General features: G+C 40.8%; 1 protein-coding gene across 1 annotated transcript in view; it reads right to left on the bottom strand.

The window, feature by feature from the left end:
- apoba (apolipoprotein Ba) overlaps nt 1-23,123 on the bottom strand; it is a 29,078-nt gene extending 5,955 nt beyond the window's left edge. Inside the window, exons 1-26 of the mRNA XM_046063701.1 lie at nt 23,069-23,123; nt 21,976-22,017; nt 21,189-21,301; nt 20,934-21,079; nt 19,673-19,820; nt 19,337-19,483; nt 18,539-18,663; nt 18,378-18,454; nt 17,819-18,275; nt 17,483-17,609; nt 17,221-17,367; nt 16,733-16,944; nt 14,784-14,991; nt 14,527-14,697; nt 14,200-14,403; nt 13,071-13,244; nt 12,761-12,966; nt 12,478-12,660; nt 12,188-12,318; nt 11,576-11,786; nt 11,188-11,360; nt 10,912-11,087; nt 10,431-10,552; nt 9,865-10,238; nt 1,636-9,210; nt 1,430-1,541 (exon numbers count right to left, since the gene is read on the bottom strand). Coding sequence (XP_045919657.1) covers nt 1,430-1,541; nt 1,636-9,210; nt 9,865-10,238; nt 10,431-10,552; nt 10,912-11,087; nt 11,188-11,360; nt 11,576-11,786; nt 12,188-12,318; nt 12,478-12,660; nt 12,761-12,966; nt 13,071-13,244; nt 14,200-14,403; nt 14,527-14,697; nt 14,784-14,991; nt 16,733-16,944; nt 17,221-17,367; nt 17,483-17,609; nt 17,819-18,275; nt 18,378-18,454; nt 18,539-18,663; nt 19,337-19,483; nt 19,673-19,820; nt 20,934-21,079; nt 21,189-21,301; nt 21,976-22,017; nt 23,069-23,123 — 11,816 coding nt within the window. The remainder of the gene's footprint in view (nt 1-1,429; nt 1,542-1,635; nt 9,211-9,864; nt 10,239-10,430; nt 10,553-10,911; nt 11,088-11,187; nt 11,361-11,575; nt 11,787-12,187; nt 12,319-12,477; nt 12,661-12,760; nt 12,967-13,070; nt 13,245-14,199; nt 14,404-14,526; nt 14,698-14,783; nt 14,992-16,732; nt 16,945-17,220; nt 17,368-17,482; nt 17,610-17,818; nt 18,276-18,377; nt 18,455-18,538; nt 18,664-19,336; nt 19,484-19,672; nt 19,821-20,933; nt 21,080-21,188; nt 21,302-21,975; nt 22,018-23,068) is intronic.
- Between the last annotated feature and the right edge of the window lie 988 nt (nt 23,124-24,111).

The raw sequence follows: 24,111 nt of genomic DNA, 5'->3' as shown, positions 1-24,111 counted from the left end.
CTCACAGCGCTTTCTTCTCGTCTCATTCGCTCGTGCCGCCCTACTGTGCTGTAATTGGCTAGTACTCGTCACTTGTGATTGGACGCTGGTAAAGGATACAAGCAAGGCCGTGGGCTGAGTTCAGCGCCGAAGAAACGCAGCAAAACGTTTATTTCAACATAAACAGTTATGCGCATCGAACACCCCGTTGTGTAGGAAACGCAAGCACACAGATTTTTACTGCCTTTTTTACACTGCTGTGTTTACACACTTGTCGCACCTGGGGCGAGTTCAGCGCAGACAAAACGTATCGAAACGTTTTTTTCAACGGAAACGGTGTTCCCCTGAACACCCTGTTGTGTACGCAAGGGCACTGCATTTTCCTGCCTTTTTAACACTGTTATTTTTACAAACTTTACACAGCTGATTGGGTAACACCTGAGACACGCCCACCAAACAGGAGCAAACATACCGTGCATGCCCGTTGCAGAACGTTGCGCAAAGTTTCAGGGAAACATGCCGTTCAATCTGAAAACGCTGCAAACCGGTGTAAAACGTTTTGAGATTGAACTCGCCCCTGATTGAGTAACACCTGTGACACGCCCACCAAACAGCAGAAAACGTACCTCGACGCCCGTTTTGAAATGTTGCACAACGTTTCAAGGAAACATGTGCAAAACGTTTTCTGATTGAACTCACTCCATATAAAAGTGACGTTACAGCGTGGTGCTAATGGAAAAGCAAGGACCTGCAGGACCGACACGCCTTCCCCTATAAAGAACCTGGAAGATGTCTCCCCTTTCAACACCACTAAAGTATTAAATTAGACGTCCCAGTAAATTGTTGTTGATAAAATAGTTGTCCTGTTTGCTTAACAGACATTTACAATTCTCAAAACTAAGCTAATCTAAGCCCTCAGAGCTATCAGACTTGACAGCAGAGTTTCAATTGATAGGAAATAATTTGACTAAGGTCAGAGGTAAATTAAAATCTCAGCCTCGAATTTACTCGGGAGTGGACACTTCTGTTTACACTACTTTCTGCAGTCAGCTGGTTACACAATAGATCGGTTGGTGCCCTGGTAGCACTATTCGCCAAGCAGACCTGGCGCGCGGTCACAAAAAACGGGAGTCACGCAGGCATCTGCACAGACCCTACACGTGCCCCCTCTGATGACGATTTTTTCATCACGTGGACCCTCGCACACTCGGAAAGTACAATCCTTGCCTAACTGATGCTGTACTGCTTAACACACAGTACTATTAACTTTACTTACCAATATACGTTGATGAATGAATGATGAATTCAGTAGGCTAATTATATTAATTAATCAATGTCAACTTTCTCCCGTTGTATCAAAAATGGTATCGAACAAAATATTTTTCAAGGTATTAAATCAAAGTTAGAGATTCCAGTATCGTGACAACACTTATGCATTCTACACACTTACCTGAGGTTTTGTGCCAAATTATGTTGCCAGTCGACATTTATGTCATTGTGAATCAAGTTGCACTTCCCATTTATAATGATTACTCCATTATCAAATCCAATGGTTGTACTGGCTGGGGGGACATAAGCAAAATAAAATATTATATATATTGCAATGTCTTAGATCTGGCAATAGTCGGATCAAAGAATGTAGTGTGCCAGTCTTACCAATGAGGTCATATTCTAAGAAGATCATTGTAGAAGTGCAGACAGAATTCAGTGAAGTCACAAAGCTAGAGTCCCTTTTCTTAAGGCTGGTAGTTGTTGACACATTGTAAATAGGGGAGGAAACTGTCAGATTGGCACTGAGGGCTCCAAAAGCTGGGATATACACACTTGAAGGCAGATGTAGGGCAATTTCAGGGATTTCAATTTTCTGCTCTGGAATGACGACAGCTGGGAGTTCAAAGTTTGAAATCTGGCTTGCAATTTCATTTAGGCCGATGGTGTGCTCTCCAATGGTGAAGGATTTTGGTAGCGTGAAAGATGAGACTGTGATTATATATTGTGGCATCTTGAATGAAAGGAATGACATTTTCCCCTGTAGATACTCTGTTTTAACATCGTAACTGGGCACTGACATTATTGGCAAGCCAGGCAGCATGATATCAAAGGCTGTGGTGGTGATTACCTTAGGGATGTTAAGATTCTTAGGATCAATTGTAAAGGGTTCCACGTGCAAGTTAGTAAATGGCATATCAAAGGCTGGAACTGATATTACAGGGGGGAATGTGAGATGATCAGGGACATCAGAGTTTTCAAATCGCATGTCTATGTTCCTTATTGAGTATGGAATTTCTTTTACCCAAGAAGGCACAGCAATGCTAATCTCAGGGATGCTAAAAGTTACGCCGTTTTCAAAAAGTTTAGATGGTATCATATACTCCTGGCCTTCCGTGGTCTTTGTGTATACAATGCTGGAAGAGATGTTAAAGGTTTGTAAGTCGTCCATTTTTGTGACCTGATTAAACTTGAGCACATCCCAGAGGGTCTTCTGATATACAGGAAGCTTAATTGACTTCACGAAAGCTAGGTGGCCTTCCACTGATCCAGTCAGGTCCATGCGCACTTCAGATTCATCATTGGACAAGAGTAAATCACAAGTTTGGATGAGAGATGCTAGCTGGTTCTCACCACTCCAGATGAAAGACTGTTTCTCCGAGCTGATGGCAAGGCTGAAGCTCTGAACTAGTCCAGCATGACCCAAACTACTTGGCTGACTTGCATCAATGTTCACTGTAGTCTTGAAGGTAGTCAAAGGAACAAACTCTAGTTCTCCTTTAACAATGTGTTTTCCATTTGTGTTGAAAGATGCAAAATCTGCATTGTTATTGCTTGTGTAATCAACTGTTGCAAACATACGCCGTAAATAAAGATCGAGAGCCAAGTTATTATTCAAGTCAAACTGGAAGATGTTATTGTTTGAACTTCGTTTTTGTTTGCCTTGTTTGTCAATGTTTGTGTTCAAGACAGTCCTGGCAGTTGAACGCAGGCCATTGGCATTAAGATAGAAACTGGCCTCATTTTCTAGATCTCCAGCAAAGTTACAACTATCCATTATCGTTATGTCTGACTTCCCTTGGGTTGAGGTCTCCAGTGATACATAGGAAGAAAGTGCTTCCAGTGACCAATTCATATCAAGGTTTCCTTTGCCTATGGACTGAATCAGAGGAAAGTTAAACATGTATTTAATTTTTTTCTTGGAAGCAACATTTGGCTTGGTCTTGGTATTTCCGGTGAGTTCCTGATCAAATTCTAGATTGAGGAAGGGTAGATTGATTTTTGCAGTGTTGACTAGAGAAGCTTCCATGCTCCTTTTGGTGAGACTGATCGCACATTCATGGTTTGCTTCCACATTGTTATGCTCCAGGGACACAGTGGTGGCCAGTTTTATTCCTCTCTTCCTTGTTAAACTGGTGGTGCCATCAATTTTTCCGTTCAAAGTGTCAAACACAGATGTTGAGGATGCACCGAACCGAGCAACAACGTCAGACTGGTTGAAAAGCCCAATGTTAGCACTTAAGGTAATCACAGGGGATTTGAAGGAGAAGTCACAGGTTATGTTACCCATGGCTGGGATCACAATGTTGTTCTGAATGCCTGGTAGTGTAAAAGTGGGCAGCATTATTTCACTTAAAGTTTGTGGAACATGGATGGCAGGTAACTCAAAAGATGGTAGCACAAGGGTATAGGATGGCACAGAGAAGCCCAGTGCTGGAACTTTGAAGCTTGGTGTACTGACCTCCTTGGGAACAAAGTAGCTAAAAGCCGGCATCTCAGCCCTGAAAGCGGAAACCTTAATATTTAATATTGGGATTTTGTATCCAGGGACAGTGAAAATTCTAGGAGGCAGGCTAGAAGTGTCAATTTTGTGTTTGATATACTGCGATTTAGCTTTGTTGTACGAATCTTTTAGAAGTGCAACTACTTTGTCTCTATATTGTTCAAATTGAGCGTTGATGATGTTGGCATTGTCACTGATTGCACTGTAGATTGGTTCAAGATGTAATTCAAAGCTGTGTGTGTCAGGGTTCTTGTAGTAATTAAGCTTCAGGTTCACATCAAATGACTGTTGAGGAGTGGTAAGCAACATTTTGAATCCAGCTTCTTCCCACAGAGAGAGGTCTCTAACCTCAGGGGTTTTAATCTCGAAATAAGGTACTGTTATCTCTGGGATAGAGAGAGGAACGGTCAAAAAGTCCAGATTAGCCTCTCCATTAGCCAATGAGTGAAAGAAAATGTTCATTTCATTGTTTTCTGCTGTGAAGTTATGATTATACTTGTACTGGTTGAATCTTGCCAAAGCAAACCAACAAGCACGCTGCTTCTCAGGGTTTAGTATGACACCAAAATCATGCTGGAGATCCACTTTACCAGTGAGTTTAAGGGGGAAGAAAATCTTTGAGTTTACTTTATTCTTAACATCGAGTACAATTTCAAATGGATGGGCCATGAATTCCAATGAGTTGTCCATGGATCCAGTCAAACTTCCAGTGAATTCAGTCTCATGAGTGGCTGTCAGCACAACTTTCAAGTCCCCAATGTGAGCCTCTCCATTTAAAACCACAACACTCTTCTTGACAGATTGAACTTCAGTTTCACACCTCGCTTCAACAATGATATGGCTTAAGATCACTGATTCAGCATTCAGTGCTTGCTTCGATTTCAAAGCCTTGCACTCTGTTGCTCCTTCAAAACGTAACTTGGCAGTGTTAAAATTGATGTTAAATTCCACCTTGCTTTTGTGTGTACCTTCATCAGAGTAGTCTTCAATGGACCACTTTCCATTACCAGTAATTTCATTGGTCACAGTAATTCTGCCAGATTCCATTGTGGCTGCCATATTCTGTTTCATTGATGCCTGACTTGAAGTTTCAATTGACGGGATGTCCAAGTTGTGGTTGTAGGTTGTGTCTATGGCTGCAAAGATTCCACTCTTTAATGTAAGTGAGATATTATTGACCAAGTCCGCTGTGTACATCTGGGTTGTGGCCTTGGAAGTAGTCTTAGCAGAGGCCTCAGCAGATGAGCCAGTGAGTGTCAAGGACCCTTCATGATCAATGGAAAAGGCCATATGTGTAGCTTTCACTGTTTCTGTGAATAGCAACTTCTTCATTCTGGGAGACTCCAACTGAGCAGTGGCTTCAAAGGTGTATTCAAGGGGCTCAATGGGTGATTTGGCATGAGAAGTAATAGTGGCTGTAAACTGCTGGGTTTTTTGATTGGACGTTGAGTTCTCAATCTTCCCTGTAGTTACAAGTGTGTAGTGTGGGGAGTTTAGTCTAAATTCTCCATGGAGTTTGCCAAAAACTGGAATACAAATGTCACTGGCAACCTCAGGCAATTTGATCTCTGGAATTGGAAGCATTGTGATTTCAAAGTCGTTTAGATTTAATTTGGGGATGTTGATGGTTGGAAATTTTATTTCTGAAAGAGTTATTTCCGGTAAGGTGAGATCTGGTAGTTCAGACAGGTAGAGAACTTTCAGGTCACCAAATATTTCTTCAGGGTCAGTCATTTGGATCTCAAATTCTCTGATGTTGTCTATGATCGCAACTATATTTGCTTTGATCTCATCAAAGTCTATGGTAAAGGCAGGAACTGTGTAGGAGTTAAGGATGGAGAACTCAGGGACTGAAATTTGAGCTGGGATTTTGATCTCCTGCAGTTTGTTCAGGTTAATTGTAAATGCAGGAATGACAATATCAGTGAGAGGTACAGTAAAAGTGGGAACTTCAAGCTCAGCTCTTTTCAGTGCACCCAGAACTCCATCTATAGATTGCTTCATCCGGGTGAGTTTCTCTTCCTTCACCACTTCTCTGATCTTTTCTATCAGTTGGTTGAACTGCGCAGAAATGAAGGCAACCATGTTGCTGTAGGATTGACTTGCTCTTTGGAGGTAAGTGTACATTTCCTCCCTGATATCCATGTCAAGGATCCTTTGTCTCATGTCCTCAAGGATATCCTGGACTTTTAGCTTAATGTCATTGTAAAATGTGGTGTCAATCACATTTTTTAGGTTCTTTAGAGTGTCAGCCACCTTTGTGTTATTGAGTTCGTCCAGATATGTGAAGATGGAACTTTGGATCTCTCTGAAAAATGCCCTTACGGCCTCAATTTTTTGCACAATCTCATATGTTTTAACCTGCTGGTTGATATAGTTTGTTAGTTCAATAATCCTCTTGTTGGTTTCATCAACAAATACACTGTAGTCAAAGTTCATCATTGACTTAAGCATTGAATAAATGTGTTCATTAAGTTCATCAATGCTTTTCTTAAAGTCAATTGCTCTGAGCTGGCTTGTCACATTGTACAGGAAATGCATAATCTTATCATAAACAAATTCAAAGTTGATAGATTTCAGAGCATCTACCATTGACTGCACTGTCTCTTCAATTTTTAATTTCTCGATGAGAATCACTGCCTGATCCATTAATTCTTTAATTTTATCATCAAGTTCATATTTTAAAAGTAGATCCCTAATGTAAAAGTACACTGCATTGAATTTGTTGGGGATTTCATATTCGTCAATCCAGTTAACAATTACATCATTCATAGATTCAATCACTTTTGCTATCTCTGAAGAGGGTATTTTATATGATAGCTGCTCAACATACATCGCAAAATCAATTGAGAGAAGGTAATCCTTCACATCTTGGAAAAACACGTTGACGTCAAAGTTCTCAATGACCTGTTTAATTTCAGACAGTTTGTCTTTTATTTTCTCCAAGATTCCATATTTAGAATCAAGCTCTCGCAGCCACGCAGCACTGCTTTCTGTGAGCTTCTGTAAATCAATCTGTCGGATGACGTCCTCGATGGCATCAAGTACTTTGACGAGTGACTGCTTGATTTCATACTTCTCATTAAATGCCTGAAGCTGATTTCCAACCTGTGAAAGTACATTCGTTATCTTGTCAGCAAGGTGTCCGGCCTTGACATAGTCTTTCACTGTAAGAATGAGGTGTCTAATTTTGGTGGCAATGTCCGTCACAGTATTTTCCAAGTTCTTTCTCAAGCTGTTCATCACAACCTCCAAGTCATCCATTGTTACATCAAATTCATTGATTAAATAATCAAGTTTTGCTTTTACTTTTTTCACTTTGCTCTCCAAGTCCATTTCTCGCATTAAGTCGCGCAGCTGCACTGGCAGCCGATCTAAATTGGCTCTAAAGTCAGTGATTAGCTGATTAATTTCTAAATTGTTGATGAACTGTTGAAGCGATTCTAAGGCTTGTACAAGTGTGTTTTTGAGCTGCTCAAAAGCAGCAGGAAAGCTCTTGGTGAATGGGATCTCAATTATATGACAGTCACTGTTCTTGTCATACTTGAAGAAACCAGCCACACTGAATTCTTGTATTTCTGGTATTGAGCTATTGTTTTTGCTCACTTTGCTGACAATGTCCGTTAACATTACTCCTGAAAACTCCATTCCAATCTTCTCTGGATCATTGTACGTTCTGATGTCCTGGTTATAAGCGTGGTTGTTCACTTTAGATTTTACTTTCCAGGTTAGAGATTGGTCATTTGGCGTCAGGAGGCCATCCAATTTGTTGTCTAAATTAGCGGAAGACTCCCCACTTGGAAGCATTTTTGTAGTTGATACCAAGCTGTCATGTGAGAATGCAAGAGCTAGGGGCTCTGCTTTAACCAACAACTTGCTGTACAGCTGTCCGGTATGCTTCCCGTATAGATTAATTTCTCCATCACTGTTGACAAGAGAATCAACAGTGAGGCTGAAAGGCAGTGCAACGGTGCGAAGGTTGCTGTCAAAACGTAGAGTCTCAGAATTTATCCGTGCTTCACAGTTTGACTTGGAGGACAGTCCAGCAAACTCAAGTTCACAGTTGTGATTTACTTGGGCTTCCATTACATTTCCGGACGTGCTGTATTTCACTGTACCCGCAAAATCTTCATAGGTGAATTCATAGGTATGTTTAATGTTGTGTTTTTCTCCATACGCTCCCTTTATACTTCCACTTAAATCCACCTTAATTGGCTCAAGCTTAATGTGTCCTTCATTGTTCAAACCGATATCATATAACTTGAGGTCATTTGTCATATCTAACGACATAACAAATGGCTTCATATCAACCTTGGTGTCTTGCTTGTAGTAAATGTCTTCACAGATGAAGCTGTTAGTCTTGGAGTGGAGGGCAAGGGTCCATAGAGTGAGGGTCAGTGTGTGGCTATTTTCTGTATTGATCTGCTTCAATGTTCCCATGGTATTGCTAGTAAAGGTCAGAGCCCTTCGGTTCAGTACAATATTCATGTTATTTCTTGTGGTTGCATCGTATGCATGGGCCTTGAGGGCACCATTCAAAGAGGCTTCCATTGCTGTGAATTTACCCTCAATGTTCAGCTCTCCTCTGCTCTCTTCCGCCATCGCTTTGGTCTTGGAGGACAGGGTTGCTCCATTGTGGTCTATGGCACCGTTGAATGTATTCTCCACTGTGATAGTGCTGCACTGAATGCTGTTAGTTCCACTTGTGGTCAGACCAATTCTGCCAACCATAAAAGAAGCTTTGTGCAATCCACGAAGACCTGTGTCAAAGGTGAGGGAACCTTCAGAGTTTACCTCAAGCCCATTTGAATCCAGAGATCCTGTTATAAGTGAGTATGCCCTATTTGTGTCATCATCTGCCTGTGACTCAAGTCTGAGGATGGCCATGTGGCTGGACACACCAAGCTCAACTTTGTTATTGAGTGATTTACCCACAGCTGTGGCAACAGCGTTGCACTTTAGGGTCAGTTGTGAATCTTTGTACTTGAGCTCTGCTACATGCTTGAGGATATCCTTTTGGGCATTAGTTTTGGACACAATGTTCAACTCAGATTTTGCGTAGACTCCGTGGATCATGTTGTGAACTTGGATGAATGGCGAGTTGAAGTGAAGTGTGGACTCTCCTCTTCCTTCTCTATCTAGTGGACGTAGGTTGTAGCTGTGGGTGTATGAGGTATTGGTGTAGAATGAACCTATTTTAAGCGATCCGTCCACGGTGCCATCTCCTGAGACTTCGTCTGAATTTAGTGTGGAAGTTGACTGAGCAGAGTAGTAGAGAAAGGCTTGCAGTCCCACTGGACTAGAGGATTCAATCTTATAGTTGGCTCTTGCATTCAATTTGTTTGTTACTCTTAATGTTTCTATGACACTGAAGCTTGTGTCAATGAGGCTGTGGCTGAAGGAACTATTTAGAAGATACTTGAGATTGTCATCAGCTCTTCCTGACATCATCCCAGTTCCTTGGAACAGACAGAAAGAATTTATACCATTATCAGTTTCTGTAACAATACAGGCAAAGATGCAGAATAATCGCTGATTAACACATGCTTTATGTCAAAATGTTACTTGCTGCACCCCATAAGCTCTTACTGTACCCATGTGCTCCAGATTCCATCTTTCCAGATAGAAGTTCAATTTCACCAAATAACTAAAATTTGACCAACTATCAGTAACTAAATATGCACAAAGCCGTCCTAATCTTACCTGTCATTAGGGGTGGGGGAAAAAATCGATACAGCATAGTATTGCGATATTTTCCGTGGCAATATTCTATCGATACAAGTATCGACCTTTTATTATATAAATTGTACATGAGAATTTTACTTTTTGGTACAATAATAATAAAATCAGTTGCTTTTTCAGTCCAATAGAAAAAGAGTTTTCCTTCGTGGACACAATTTGAAGTTAAAAAAAGGTAATAAATTGGAATATAGTGCAATATTTTTATAATCACAATAATATTGTATCGTGACATAAGTATTGTGATAATATAGTATTGTGCTAGTGATTCCCACCCCTACCTGTCATGCCACTTTTTCACTGAGCAAATATAACAACAGCCCACATCATTATTTATTAACTATTAATAACTGACACTTTAGGATAATGTTTACCTTCAAGCTTGTATGACATTAGGTTGAAAGGTGATTGGGCCATGGCCTTGTACTGTACAATGTAGCTGGGGACATCGACAGTGTTGTTGCCCCCAGAGATGGAGCCTTCCCAGCTGTAGAAGTTGCTGTTGATCTTGGTGGATGCTTCAGCCAGACCAAGAAGAGGGACAGTGAAATCCAAAGAAGGCGGTATAGTGAATGATAGTAGTCGATAGTTTTTGGCAGGGATATATAAGCCTATCACTGGCAAATCTATGAGGGGAATAGACAGAGTGGTTGGAATATTCAGTTCTTCTGATTTTTTGCCTCCAAGTGGTAGAGGAAGCGAGATGGACATCTTTTCCTTGTTGAACTGGTATTGAAACAAGCTGTCACTGTCGAGGTAAAAAAACAAAAAAGCATAACCAATATCGTTCCAACTTTGGACTTTGCATCTGAATAATATATAACCAAACCCTACATGGATAGGGAATCAGAGGACAGAACAACTATTGAGTTAGGGTTTATGCCCAGTAATGTGAATAGGAAAGCAAGTGATGTTCCTAAACTTTATACTAAACACTTACGACTGTAGAAAGAGTTTCTCAGGCAGGGCCGGCAGGGTGAGATCTGAGATGCCCCTCTTACTTCGCAGGTTTGCAAGATAGGGGAGTCGTTCTGTCAATTTGTCCAGCCATATATGACCTGCCTTCAGGGTGAGATTACATTTGACTGCACAAATCTCGGAATTTGTTTGTCAGTTTTTTACAAAGAAGAAGAATGCATGTAATGTGAAAGACAATCTATCTCTCGTTCAGCTGCAATGGTTTTGATTCTTTCTTCTTTAAACTCTCCATCATTAATCTAGGTATAAAAAGGTATAAAATGCTAATTAAATAAAAATGCCCACATGGTGTCGCTATCTACACCAAAACCTAGTCTGTATGTCCATGGCCTGTGAGTTAACTTTTGAAGTATCATACTAAATCAGACAAACAGAAAGACCAGTCGGACTTAAAAGCTTCTTGAAGAAGGTGATAATTATTGTGTCAAATGTCAAAGTGCTACCTCGATTCCTTTGGTGACTATGTGACGTAGTTTCATATCAGTCTTTGTCACTCTCTGGTCCAACATATGATCAATGAGCTGTTGCAGATGCCTGTGATGATCCTCTACATTTGGGATCAGTTTCTGAATCTCTGAATACAAATCCGATTTGAGTTCAAGTTCAAACTTGTCATTATCTGTAAAGAGAAAATCCAAATGCACTCATAAATATACAAATTAATTAATATTCTAAATTTGTATTCTATGTTGAAAATGTCAGTAATGGCTGACAGTTACCGTATTTGAGGGAAGCTTTTTGTTGGTAGGATGTCTCAGGGAGGTTGATGACTGTCTCTAAGTCCATGAGCATAACCTCATCTTTCTTCAGGTTTGCAGTGACAGAGGCTTCAGTTTTCAGAGAGGGAATGACCATCTGGACTTGCAGCATGGCATCCTTCATCATGTCCAGTCTACATTTAAAACAAGGAAATGTAGGTTGCTAAGATAGGTAACAAACCAAATAGGTTTGTTAATTATTTTAATTTCTTGTGATGGTTTTCAACCACTCATTTCCTGCCTGGTTTCTTGAGACTCTTTCTTCTCAAGAAGTCTCAAGAAACCAGACAGCACAGCTGAAACAGCATTATATCTCATAGGAAGGACTGATGTTTATAGAGCTATGTACCGTGTACGTCCAACAATAGTCAGTTGTGGGATCTTCCTGTTGGTGACATCAATGGTGATACCTTTCATCTTCTTTCCTTCAGCATCACTGTCAGTTACAGCTAGCTTGATGCCTGCTTCCACATCATAGTTGGGAATGACAACCTCAGTGGTGAGAATGTTCTTATTACGGTTATATTTCAGAGATGCAGTCGCCTCTGTCGAATCATCACCTAGTAACAGCAGAAATGAAACTCATTAGTCAGTATTTATCTCCAGGAACAGTGGCAACTGTTAAGAAAGGTGCCCATATAATGCCATATTGCCCCAATCGTTTCCATTGAAATAAATGTTTTGTCTGTGCTGAACTCAGCCCAGGTGTGCACATGGTCACTGATGGTTGGTGTTTATATCTACCAGTATTTACGGGAGAAAGAGGAAAAGGAAGGGACTAGCAGTGCTACCACACCATGACAACAATGAACCGCAGACAGAGCAGCATTACATTTTTAATTTATTTTTATTTTTTATTTACAAATTTTAACTTGCTAAAATATTCCAACACTTCCCCTTACCGGCCTGACAGCTACACATTTACATGCATGCACACACAAACACACGTTGTTTTATGTACCTTCTGCTTTCAGGGTTAGCTTCAGAGACTCTACTTTATGACGACTCTTTTTACCCTCTCTGAGCGTTTCATCTGTGATGGTGGCAGTGTACTCCGAAACTTCCCCTGTGGGCTGGATTTCAACTGCAAACCTGAGAAAACAACACAGTTTTCATTGAATCTGGCTCTCTGGTTAAATCTGCTAACTATCTAGTAAGTAAGGAGTAATCAAAATATCGATCAACCACAGTAACTATTTACATCCCTTCTAATGGGTTCAAGTCAGATTTGCTAATGTGGCTCACTCTTACCTGGTTTCTCCCGTCAGGGGGTAATATGGGGCCTGCTCTGTGGAAGAAGCATTGGAGTAACGTACTATAGTGCAGAATTTCAGACCACTAAATAGGGGCTGGCAGTCAGTTGAGTCAGTCCGGTCCTCCACCAGAGATGGCAGTATTTTTGTTTGACCAGAGGAGACTGACACCAGCTTGTTGCTGTATTTCAAAAAGAGAGAGGAGAGTTATGAAGTAGTGAGGGAGAACAATCACTGAGAGTTGCACAAGAGTTTTATCATTTGACACACATACCACTAACCTAATGCTGAGCAACTGAGTGTTTGACTTAGGAGCAGGGATGGACAGTCTCATCTGGTTTCTGTTCATGGTGACCTTAGCATTGAGGGAACTCTCATGGTACATATTAGTGTGCATCTCAAGCCCAGCCTCCACATAGTCTGGTATGTGCACACCCATTTGGGTGATGAATTCTAGCCCAACTGAAGGCATGAAGGACAAGTCAGTCTGCATGGAGATGGATGCAACAAAATAGCTGTAGTAACAGTAATGCACAGCGGACATACACAAATTATAATTTTATTATACAAGATGAAGAGACACTAACTTACCATCATGTTAGCGGGTGAGTAAGTGAGGCCTCCTTTGGCACCAGGTGCAAACACACCAGCCAGTGAGAACTTCAGAGGGAAGCCAGAGGCAGTGGGTAGAGAGAAGGCATTCTCCATGAAGATGTAGTGGGCAAAGACTTCATTTTCAGTGCTAGATGTCAATGCAGAAAAGACCTTTTGGAAAGAACATGTTATGTGATAATATCGCTTGCATTTAAGTCAGACATCTTACCATACAATTAAATTATATCATGGAAGTCCACTGTCAAATTGAGGGATACTATTTAATCATTAACGTTCTAACTTAATGTTAGCCAAGCTAGCGACGTTTCTCTAGGGTCAGTTGGTCTTTCCAACACTTAATATTTCAGCAGCTGTTGGATGGATTGTTATGATATTTTATAAAACATTTATGGTCCCCATGGACTTCATGATGACTATCCCTTATGCCATCATCAGTTCAACATTTTAATAAGTCCAGTACTTTGGTTTATGACCAAATGCTTGCAAAACTAATGCTATCAGCTTCAGCTGTTGTGCTAAGCGCTAATTTGAAAATGTTAGCATGCTGACATGCTATGCTAAGAATATGAACACAACAACACTACTACTTAAACAATCATATTAGCATGCTGATGTTAGCATTACGCTCAAAGCACCTCTGTGCCCAAATACAGCATCACAGAGCTGCTAGCATGGCTCATAACATTGAGATGTGGCTGCTGATAGCTTAGTTAACCTGACCAAAGAACTAACTAATGTTAGTGTAATCATTTACCAGCTACATATGAAGTGTATCTTTTTATGAGTAGGTTACCCAAAGCAATCAGATGTGTTAGAGGAAGACTATCAGCGTTATGGATAATTTGGTTTTCTCAGACAAAAGTAAAAAGGCTTGTTCAATAAACCCGCGACCCTGAGGAAGAATGGTGTACGGTCAATACACATGGTGGTTTCGTTTATATTCACGTAGCCAATATAACAAAGGCTTTTAAAATTTTGTACCTTGACTAAGCAGTGTACCTTGAAATTTTTGGGAATGAATTCCACTTTTGTTGTGGGTGTAAAAAGGCATGTGTTTTTCTTTTTTTCTCCTGCCAAGTTCTTGTCAGGAAACAATAGGCCTTACCTTCATAGGCAGTATCCTGATGAACACATGGTAGTACATGGATAGAGTCTCAGCCATCTTTCTCATTTCGCTGGTCTTCATGTAGCCTATCTCATTTCCCAGAAGCCGAAGGTAGGCTATGGCTTCAGGGGCTGGAGAGAAACGCACCTCGTCCATGAGCTTCTGTACACTGTTTGTGATATCTTTCAGGAGATCCTGTGAGACCTAGAGAGATTTTTAAAGTGTGTGTCTTAGTTACTGGCCATTCATTTGCAATGAAGCTTCCATACCAATTGATGTGCATAAACAAGCAAAATATGTATAATATGTGTCCAAAAGTCATTTTACCTGTCTCTTCATTCTTTCTCTGTCAGGGGTGATTCTGGCCAAAACCTCTCTGAGCATGTGGGCTTTGTCACCAGCCCAGTACATGACTTTGGAGATAGAGTCGGGGAAGAAACCCTTTTCTCCAAAGAGAGCGTCAATTGTCGGTTCAAATCCTGTTCCCTCAACACCGACCTTGAAGGGGAGATATTTAGAGTTTAAAAATCTTTACAAAGCTAATTCTTGTGTTTTCACCACATATCACAAAACTGAAAACATACCTCAAAGATGTCATAGCTGTAGTCAAAAACCTTTAGCGTCGTCTCCAGCATCACCTCTTTAGGTAAGGTGTCCGTGGAATCGAAGATGATGTTGCTCTGTATTGAGCCCAATGGAGAGTCTATTTTGTAGCTGCGTGAAATGCCATCAAACACCTTGTTTGTGGGTGATAGCTGATCTTTCAAGGCCAACTCAATGTGCTCCCTGAATCTTTAGTAAAGAGAAAAAAGAAGGTTTTACTAAGATGGTACAGTTCCAAAACAACAACAACAACAACAGAAAGGGTCAGAAACAACATGACAAAACCTTCTGAAACAATTTCTCAACTTTTAAAATTTCTATGGTCATTAGGTTAGCAAGATATTGCCCATGTAAAGCAGAAACACAGCAAAATTAGAATAACTTGTAGTAATTTTTCTGGCCACATATAAATGTAATACCAATATTCACTCAATTGTATCTCTGCTAACTTCTGAGGGAAAAAATCTCTCTTCAGCTGCTAGTTGTTTGAATTTTTCCAGTTTTGTCTGTGCCATTGTCTGTCTGCGGTTTGGTGCTAGGTGGATGGTTGACTATTACATTTACATATTATTTGGCGGAGGCTAATATAAAAAGCGACTTACATTTGAAGAACAGCATACAAGCATAAATACAGCACGAGATCTACAACCAGGGTTCGAGTTACAGTATGTGGGAGCCAGTGGGAGCTCAGCTCCCATAAGGAGGGTCTGAACTCCCATGGAAGCAGTAAAATCATGCATCTGTGGGGGTCTCTAATTCATTTATCAACAACCATTATTTTGAATCACAAATGTATTTTTCATAGTAATTAGTAGGCTACTTTAATTATTTACATTAAACGAGATAGACAGACTTAAATGAACAAACTTTCCTAATGAACTACGCTGCACATCGCATGACTGACAGGATGGCTGCACTTCTCCACCATCAGCCACTCTCGTGCGCACAGTTTTGACCGAACAGGTTGAGGCCGCGACCTGCGAAAATAAACTATAGCCTACTGTATTACTCTGTGCTGACTGCAGCTTATTTGTTTAGTGTTATTGGCTTCTTCATGCATCCTCCAATTAGTACAGCGCTACAAATGATAATATGCTTGCTACTGTGTGCCGGGGACAACCAGTGCGTATAACAGAAACTTAACGGATTGCCTAGTGTGAGTAGGCCTACACCCTGTTGCAATATCACAGACATCTGGGGTAAGTAGTGGACTGCTGTGTGTGTGTGTGTGAGGGAAATGTTGAATCACGTAGGCCTAATAAGCAATGATCTCTCTATCTCTGTCTCTCAGCCGGGACTGGGATTGCTTTGTGTGAAGGGTTTGTTGGAGGAGCGTAGTGGCCAAGAAGGAACGTAGGCCTGTATTATGAAGTTTAGGTACTGCAGTAGTCACTCTGTATGCAGCATTAGTGAGTTGAATTTCATTGGGGAGCCAGTGGAGGTCACTGAGTAATGGAGTGACATGAGTCCTTTTGGGCTGATCAAAAACCAGACGTTCTGAACCATTTTTAGTGGTTTCACCGCACAAGCTGGAAGACGTGCTGGGAGGACATTTCAATAGTTGAGGCAAGAGATAACCATGGCCTGTACCAGAAGCTGGGTGGCATACTGAGTGAGGTAAGGTCTGATTTTCCTTATGTTGTATAGAGCAAAGCGGCATGACTGAGAGACAGCGGCAGCATGGTCTGAAAAGGACAGCTGGTCATCAATCATGACACCCAAGTTTCTCAGCACCCTGGAGTTACAGCTGGAGTCGGAGTGATGGACTATTGTGTTTATGTAATGGGATTTATGTTGTACATTTAATTTCATCATCATTTTACCACAAAAGTAGACATTTGAATCTATAAATAAAATGAACATGTATGTAAACTACTCATTTATTGGACAGGTAATAACTAGCTAATATCATTGCTGGCTAATTACTCACTGATGCATGTGTGGCTCATCAGAGTTGCGTATGTTGTTCAGATGGGAGACCACAAAGCTCTTGAGCTGCTCCTCCCTCACGTTCACCAAACTGCTCACAACATCTCTAACCAGGGCTTGGTCTGGGTTCTTCATCAGAATCAGGTAGGCTGTGATACGTTTTTCAACAGGGCTCCGAGCGTCCTGGTACACCTCCATGAGAACGTTTCCGACCTGTTGCCGACCAAATGGCAAATTACTGGGTTGGCTGGTTGTAACCAGTGCTTTGTTCATGCAAGAACGGCAGAGGATTGCAAAAAAATGTGCATACTGTACATTTTCACAATATTTCAGTTTCAGTAACTCATTTCAAGTCTTCTGTGCTCTTTTTTGCTTTTTGTACGTACATTTGTTAAAAAGTCAATTTGTCAATTAATTCTCATGAGATATGCCGTGGTCATCATTACCCTACTGTGTGTGTGTGTGTTTGTGTGTGTGATATAATTGTACCTCATCATTGATATCCATCAACCTAAAGGCCTGTATAGCTGCCTTTTGGTTTGATAGTGGAATGTCTGTTTTCTTAGCACACCGCATAATAGAGGAAATCAGGCTGGGGCTGACTGCTTGCATGGCTTGACCCATGACACCAACAACCTGGAGATTAGAAAAAAAAAATTTAATTTGGGGCACTGCCCCCCTGAGCCAGATTGCAGAAGAGCTGACTCATCGCAGAATCCATATATATAAAGTGAAATGCTTGAATTGGTACCCTCAGCACAAGGAAGGGAATCTCTTCAGAGTCATAATCAAGGATTTCTCCCGAGCAGTCATTTAAGAGTGTTTCCATGAACTTTGACACATCGTTGACCACTGGAGTAACCTCTGCTTTATGGAACCTGTGGACCAGAGACAGAGAAGGTATGATCAGATAATCTAATTTGGATAAAGACTGTGTTTAAAAGTTACATTTGCCTTTAGTGGTCACCTATAGGAGTTACAAAGTTGGCTAAGACATTAACTTTAGTAAAGCAAAACAGGACATAAACATTTAACGTTTATGTCTTGTGTCATAATTATCGGTCTTAAAGAAACCTACTTTACTTACTTCTTGACTGTGTTGGCTAGAGCATACATGATTGCCCTGCTCTGTTTAAACTGAGCCATGCTGAGCATGTCTTGGACACGTGCAGCATCAGGGTTAGCCTGTAGACTCAGCCCATAGACAAGAGCGTCTGCCTCTAGTGACAACCCATCAGTGGTCCTGATAGCCTGCAGGATGCCACTGGTGCACTCCGGGGTTCCACACTGGAACAAGGCCTGCCAGGTGAGCCAGGCTGATGTATCCAGCATCTCAGTGACTGTCTGGCTCAGGGTCTCGTTCCTCAGGACGCGCAGGCTGGACACCAGCTTATGAAAAAGGCTGGTCCTCTTCTGACCCTGATCTGTGTCTGCCAAAGCCACAAGGTCCCGCAGGGTGCTCAGAACAGTGTCCTTTGTCTGGACTAGAGCTTTATCATCAGGGTCTTCAAAGTGGAGTGTCTTGCTCTGGCTGGGGTTCACCTCTGTACGTACATATTAGCATTAAGTTTGCATTTAGCAATAAGAGATGTGAACTTAAACTATTACTGCCAGGCACAGCAGGTCTGCTTGAAATAATCACTCACCAAATACTCTGTTGTTGATCCTTTTGGAGCTTTGAAGGGTGAGCTCCTGGGTCACCACAGATGATATCCCATTGTCCCTGCAAGGCAGGTTAGAATGTGATGCAAGGGGCAAAACAATGCACTATAAACAAACATAAAAATGCACTCAGATGATGGCTTACTCATGGGAGAAGGGCAAGTAGATGTGTTTTTCTTTGCATATGGCTGTTGTGATGTGCTTTCCCTTGTTATCAAACTGGTAGCTACAATCTTGAGTGCTTCTGATCAGCTTGGACATGGGGCGATGCTGGAAACAAAAAATCACAATGGTTGTATGTGTGACATAAATGGCTCTGGCAGCCTATGCACCAAAATGACAAAAATGTAAGCGTTTTTACGTAGTGTAACACACTTTATGTATGACGATTGGCAGTTAACACAGATGGAACCAGTTCTTTTTCGTTTCACATAGAAGATAAATGCCATAACAGTGTATTAATCTTAATTTATCAGTAGAGTAATAGTTGAGTTAACTGTTTTGCCATTACAACAAACATTGTTAGGGACTTGCCTTACTGGACTATAGTGCATGATAGACAGGACAAACCTCAAAGCAAAAACTGGACCACAGCACAATATGAGATTTTTGGACAAATTTTATAGCTTTCAATGTCTAAACCAACTTTTAGAATTTGTAAAAATAGCTTTCCCATTAATGGTTAGCAGAGATTATAGTGGCAAGAAACTAAACCTCTTTCATATTTTCATATTTGTTTCCTGGCAAGAGGTTGTTTCCCACCTCCCCCTCTCCTGAAGTACTGTATATGATCACGTGTCACGAGTTTCCTGACCTTTGGCCTCCATGTACATAGGAGAAAGTAGCCCAGTGTCATATTGCCTTTACCACACAATTAAATGGCATTAAAGTCTTCCGGTCACAGGGCATAGTGCTAGAGGCACTATAGAGGGCTGGTACTTACCAGATTTTGCAGCAGGGCTAGGGGGCTATTGGCTAGTTCCCTGCTGTAGAAGTGGTCACACTCGGACAGATCTCTGGACAGTGTCAGAGTTGTGGCGATATCCTTCTGTTCTGTCCAGTCTGTTAAACATTGCCCGTGCACTGTGCTCTGAAAAAGAGAAGGGATTTAGCTCTTGGCTATTAGCTTTAGACCACATGCCACATGTAAGCGCATCACTAATCATCAAGCGGATCATTAAATGTACATCTGTTATAAACGCGTGTTCATCTACTGGCCCATGCCGTACTTTCCCGATACTTTTGTAGACAAGCCACTGCATTGTGAGACGATACTAACCATGAGGCTGTTCCTTTCATCCTCCAGGACCGGCACCATGAGTGCTGATACGATTCCTCTCTTTATGTTGAGGATGTTGGCTGGCTCGTCTGTCTCAGGGTAAAGTTGGATACTGGTGACTTCGTCCACAGTGAACTTCAGAGGGTTCCTGGATGAAGAAAAGGCAAACTGCTTAGTAATATCTTGCAGTAAACAGACATGTCTGTGTGAATATATTAGTTTCTGATGAGCAGTTGGCACCTTGCATGGTAGCCTCTGCTATCAGTGTGTGAATGTGTGTGAATGGGTTGACATGTAGTGTAAAGCGCTTTGAGGGGTCAGAAGACAAGAAATGCTCAATCCATTTATCATTTATATTCAGTTCCATTGTTGGCGGTCTGAAAAGGTCTTGTTATACTGGCTCTGTCTGGAAAAATCTATCTAGCAGTACCTCAAAAGCTCACTAATTATCAAGTTATATATTTTTTTGTGCAAGACTACTGCAGAGTGCAGTGTCCTCCTGGCCTTCCATAAGTTGATATGGCGAACATGTTAGCAAACAATTGCTTATTTACACATCCATCAGTTATGGAGCAACATTATCATTCATTTGAGTGTTTTGAGTGTTTGAGTGTTTCTGTTCACCTGGAGTGCAATATTCATTCTCCTTTTAGCTCTGTTTTTTGGCCTCTACCAACAGCTGAGGGAAATATCTGGCTTTTTTGCTGCTAAATGCACCACTATGTTCACCAACTGGTCTCTAGCCTTGGGTTTTAAGAGCTTTGCAGCCGGATGATGCGGCTGAAAATGATGCCGTGAGAGTGAACCAAAACAGTAATGTTGTGAGCTGAACAGGCTCACTAAAATGCTCAGTAAGCTGCAGATTCAGGTGCTAATTCTTTGTAGGTATATCACTACAAGAGACCCCTTTGACAGTGTCACATTGTTTTCACTGTCACAAAATATAGATGGTATATTTGATATGCACAAATTTAAAGATAATATAATGTTTTGAGTGTAAACTTCTCAGCCAGTTTGTTCCAAGTCTGGCAAATACCTCAAATGGCGTGTAATCTAGGTTTTGGAGTAGCAAACTGCCCTGCAGGGCCTCAGGCTGAGATTGAACTTGTATAGAGTTTCAAGTTTGCTTTTCTTTTCTTTTTTAACCATGTTGCTTTGTCATGGCTCAACAGAGACACCAAAAAACTCTGACTCGTTTCTCATCTTAATTTACAAAGACATCATCATGTTATTGCAGGTGTATCAGATCAGATGCACTAACTTTTCCATGGCAGCCCGGAAGGCCTCGGAGCCGGGGGACTGCCTATAGACCGGCTGGCCCTGGGGATCCATGACCGACACCTCACTGAGAGCACAGTCCTTGGTGTGCATGATTAATCTGCACGCCATAGGGACTTCGATCTCTACCTAAAGATATGTGACAGCAGACACAGGGTCAATGGAGAGACAGGGAGGGAGCTCAGATAAGAACATTCTGTTATGGAGTGAACTGACAAAGTGGGACACAGTCACGTACCTGACAAGAGACTTTAGGGCCATTCCTCAGGTTGGCAGTGCCCATCACACCATTTCTGCTCTCTGTGGTGTACTGGTACACATATTTCTTATGGGCCTTGAATCTGGATGCCACTGCAATAAGATGATGGTATCATTTGGTAATGTTGACTCTCTAAGATCTTTGTCATGTACAAAGTGCTGAGCAAATTATTTCAACAAAACACTGCCTTTAAAGATGAGGTCATGTTCCTACATAAAACCTATAGGATCGTTCTGTTCTTCCTGAATCATAAGTAAACTGTCAAGGTTCCACAGCATTACTTGGCAGCAGACCTTCCGGCCTAGAGGTAGCAAAATGATGTTCCTAGCAGTGAACAGCAGCTATTGTACTCATTCATAAGCAGCATGGAGATAGAGTTCATCAGCTCCTGGTCTATCTCCAGAAAACAGGTCATGTGTTTATTAGTTTAGCACAACCACCATCGATCTGTTAAGTGGTCAATGTGTCTGTTTGCAGTAACATACCACCACTTAACCCCTTCTATCTACTATGCACATACACACTCAGCTCTTTCTAGAGGCACACACACTATCCAGTCTCTTAGAGAAACTGACAACGTCCAGAGGAGCCTTATCAACCCATTCAAAAGTACAATATAAGCTTTTTGCATCATTCTTATTTTTACTAAAATACTACAGAACACTGATGAAAAAAACAAGGATTTTAAAGCTTGTTAGCTGTTGCTGATTAAGTAGTGGACGTTTAGTGTGAATGTCGCCTAACTGATGTGTGGATAGCAACTTACACAGACATGTTGAAGTTTGTTCATTATTGTCAATGCCTTCCTCTGAAACACAAAAGAGAGTGAAGGATCACATACATTATGAATAAACAGTTAATAGACAATATTGATTAGAATTATTATTAGAATTATTCTAAGAAATTGTCTAATTGTCAGGGCAAGGGCAAGAGTATATTTCACCAGCTAAAGCAAAACGCACTGAGGAATAACATGGAGCTGATTTTACAAACCTTAGAATGAAGCGTTGATTAGATCTATTTTGCAACTTGCAATGAATGAATGAGTAATACATCAAGTATACATTATTTGTGTATCAACCTTTTAACAAGTGTATAATCCTGGTCACACCCTCATTTTTTTTATGAGTAAGCGTAAGCAGAATTGTGAGGGTTAGGGTGAAAGGGTGGGACTTTTTAGGCTCTTTGTTAACTTTCCCTCCATATTTCCCCTTTTTCCCTCTGCTCTTGTTCATGTTCTTTTTTTCTCTTACTTCTCTTACTTGCTTGAATGCCAGCGGATACTTTATAACACATGCAGTTAAATTATAATTGTTAAACTGCAAACTGAGCAAATATTGTCATATCCAGGAGCCATTAAATTCAAAAGGACTAAAAACAGACCATTTTCTCTGCCACATTTTGACTCATTATAGTAGGAAAGGCACATGGGTTACTAATACCATTAATGCTGGCTCTGTTCCATTTACTTGCTGCAGTAAGCGATCATGCAAAAGGACCCTGGAATGATCACACCTGTATTTGCTTTTCACAGAAGACATGGAAAAGGCCAGACGTAAATGATGAAATGAATCATGGCTGAATTCCATTTAACAGTTTTTAGGTCCTGATATTGTGCACACTGGCTTACTGTCACAGTGTCCTGGCTTACTGAGATACCTGAATAGAACAGGGCCATTGTTAATGTTATTATTAACACTTGTGCTTTCTCCATGACAATCAAAATATAATAATAGGCCTTTGTATAGTAGCTACCTCAAAATAAAAACCAAATGACAAATCATGACAAAAAATGCCTTATGTTATCCGATACTAATTAGTAATCCAATTACTTTGAATCAAAACGGAATACTACTTACGAGCCACCGTGTAGCTGCTCAGCAGCAGTAACAGACATAGCTTGCTGTAACCCATCATGGGTTAAATAAAAGGGTTCCCTCTGTGTTCTTCAGCCGTCTCAGTCTTGACCAATACAACAACAAATCTACCCAGATCTTTTATACAGGTATGCAGACACAGCAAAGCCTGTGAGGTCGTTTCAAAGTTCAAACTCTGACTAGCACTGAAGGTTATGGGTGGGTAAATAGCGGTTTCTAGTGAGGATTTCTAGGTGTCCCCAGACCTCCAATACTGGAGTTCTTGTTGCTTTTCTCTTTAGTATTTAATTAAAATTCTTTGTTATGAATCAGTCTGTGGTACTGTAATAATCAACTTATAATTAGATTAATAATAAATCATTATTAGCATTACTGTGGTTATAGAGAAACTACTGATGAAACAAATCTTATGAATGCTTTGATTCACTATATCCAAGTAAATGAGCATCAGTGTGGTTACTGTTGCGGAAAAATGGGCACATAGATGTTTCTCTTGGGGATGCAAACTAAAGCCTATTTTAATGGGACCTCTCTCCAATTTAAGGTATGTTTCAGGGAGGACTGCTGGAAGACCTTCAGTTTAGGACCAAACAGCCCAGTGGTGAAACTGTCCTGTTTCTGGCCTCAACATTGTTGTTGTTTTTAAGTCAAGGAATTTTTTAAGTGAAGGTGCAGAGAGTGTTGGGCTGTAATTTCTTTCCTGGACAGAGTCACTTTGCTACTGTTATATTTCTGATAAGTGCACATGTGTTTTACTCTGACGACTTAATGACAGACTGAATAGGTCACAAAGTGCAACCAGGGTGAATGTAATGTAGTTTAAAGTACCTATAGAATAAACGATAAAAGGGTAGAAATAAGGGTAAAGTACAGTACATAATAATAATAATAATAATAACATTAATAGCTTTTCAATACAGGAAACAAAGTGTTTTACAAAAAACAATGAAAAAGAAACAAATAAGTGAAATAATGAAAATAGACATCACACAATGTGTCTTAAGAAGTGAGATAAAACAGGGAAC

Source organism: Micropterus dolomieu, linkage group LG11, assembly GCF_021292245.1.
Source record: "Micropterus dolomieu isolate WLL.071019.BEF.003 ecotype Adirondacks linkage group LG11, ASM2129224v1, whole genome shotgun sequence".
Classification (NCBI taxonomy): Eukaryota; Metazoa; Chordata; class Actinopteri; order Centrarchiformes; family Centrarchidae; genus Micropterus; species Micropterus dolomieu.
The sequence above is the reverse complement of the archived record's forward strand: the minus strand, read 5'-3'. Positions and strand labels throughout refer to the sequence as shown.